Below are 918 nucleotides of genomic sequence, written 5' to 3'. Positions count from 1 at the left end.
GTCTGGGTCACTAGGTTAGTCTGGATCACTAGGTTAGTCTGGGTCACTAGGTTAGTCTGGGTCACTAGGTTAGTCTGGATCACTAGGTTAGTCTGGATCACTAGGTTAGTCTGGATCACTAGGTTAGTCTGGGTCACTAGGTTAGTCTGGGTCACTAGGTTAGTCTGGGTCACTAGATTAGTCTGGGTCACTAGGTTAGTCTGGATCACTAGGTTAGTCTGGGTCACTAGGTTAGTCTGGATCACTAGGTTAGTCTGGATCACTAGGTTAGTCTGGGTCACTAGATTAGTCTGGGTCACTAGGTTAGTCTGGCGGCTGCTCGCTCTGCCTGCACGACGCCACGGCTCAGCGGCTAACGAGCGAGCTAACTGCTAACAGACTCCGTTGCGACCAATTAACACAACTTCTGTCATTATACATGTAATTTATAAAGGTTTCTAGTGTCCGTGTGTTGGCCGTGGCTGCCTGTGCTTCTCCCGGTCCACGTCAGAGCGGCCAAAGCGTCACAAAGCTTCCCCGTACTTTTTGACAAGCGTCCTCGGCGGGGCGTCGAGAGAGACCTACTGAACTCCACACGTTTCTCTTACAGTGAGAACCCGTCAGCGTGACTCACCGTGTCGTTGGCGGGTGGCGAGAGGATGCCGAACAGGCTGGAGACGCGGCGTCCGATGCCGGAGAGCATGCCCTGGCCCTGCTGCAGGGCTCGGTGCTGCAGCCTCCCCGAGGAGTCCACGCTGGCTCTCAGCAGACGACTCTTCTCTGAGGACAAGACGAAGCTTCCACCCTGAGAGGAGAATACAGTCAGAAGTAAAGACAACAGCACGGATGTTGCGTTTGGTTTGTTTGAGCTGTATCGGAATTAGTTAGAGGACTAAACTGCAAAAGTCACACATTCACACCCACACACACAGATACCAC

At 52.8% G+C, this 918-nt stretch overlaps 1 protein-coding gene across 1 annotated transcript in view; it reads right to left on the bottom strand.

The window, feature by feature from the left end:
* Window positions 1-583: 583 nt before the first annotated feature.
* Window positions 584-918, bottom strand: part of LOC117952088 (nuclear pore complex protein Nup133-like) — a 1,908-nt gene continuing 1,573 nt past the window's right edge. The window contains exon 3 of the mRNA XM_034884192.1: window positions 584-784. Coding sequence (XP_034740083.1) covers window positions 584-784 — 201 coding nt within the window. The remainder of the gene's footprint in view (window positions 785-918) is intronic.

Source organism: Etheostoma cragini, chromosome 2 (assembly GCF_013103735.1).
Source record: "Etheostoma cragini isolate CJK2018 chromosome 2, CSU_Ecrag_1.0, whole genome shotgun sequence".
In the NCBI taxonomy this organism is placed as follows: Eukaryota; Metazoa; Chordata; class Actinopteri; order Perciformes; family Percidae; genus Etheostoma; species Etheostoma cragini.
This window is presented reverse-complemented; position numbering and strand designations above follow the sequence as displayed.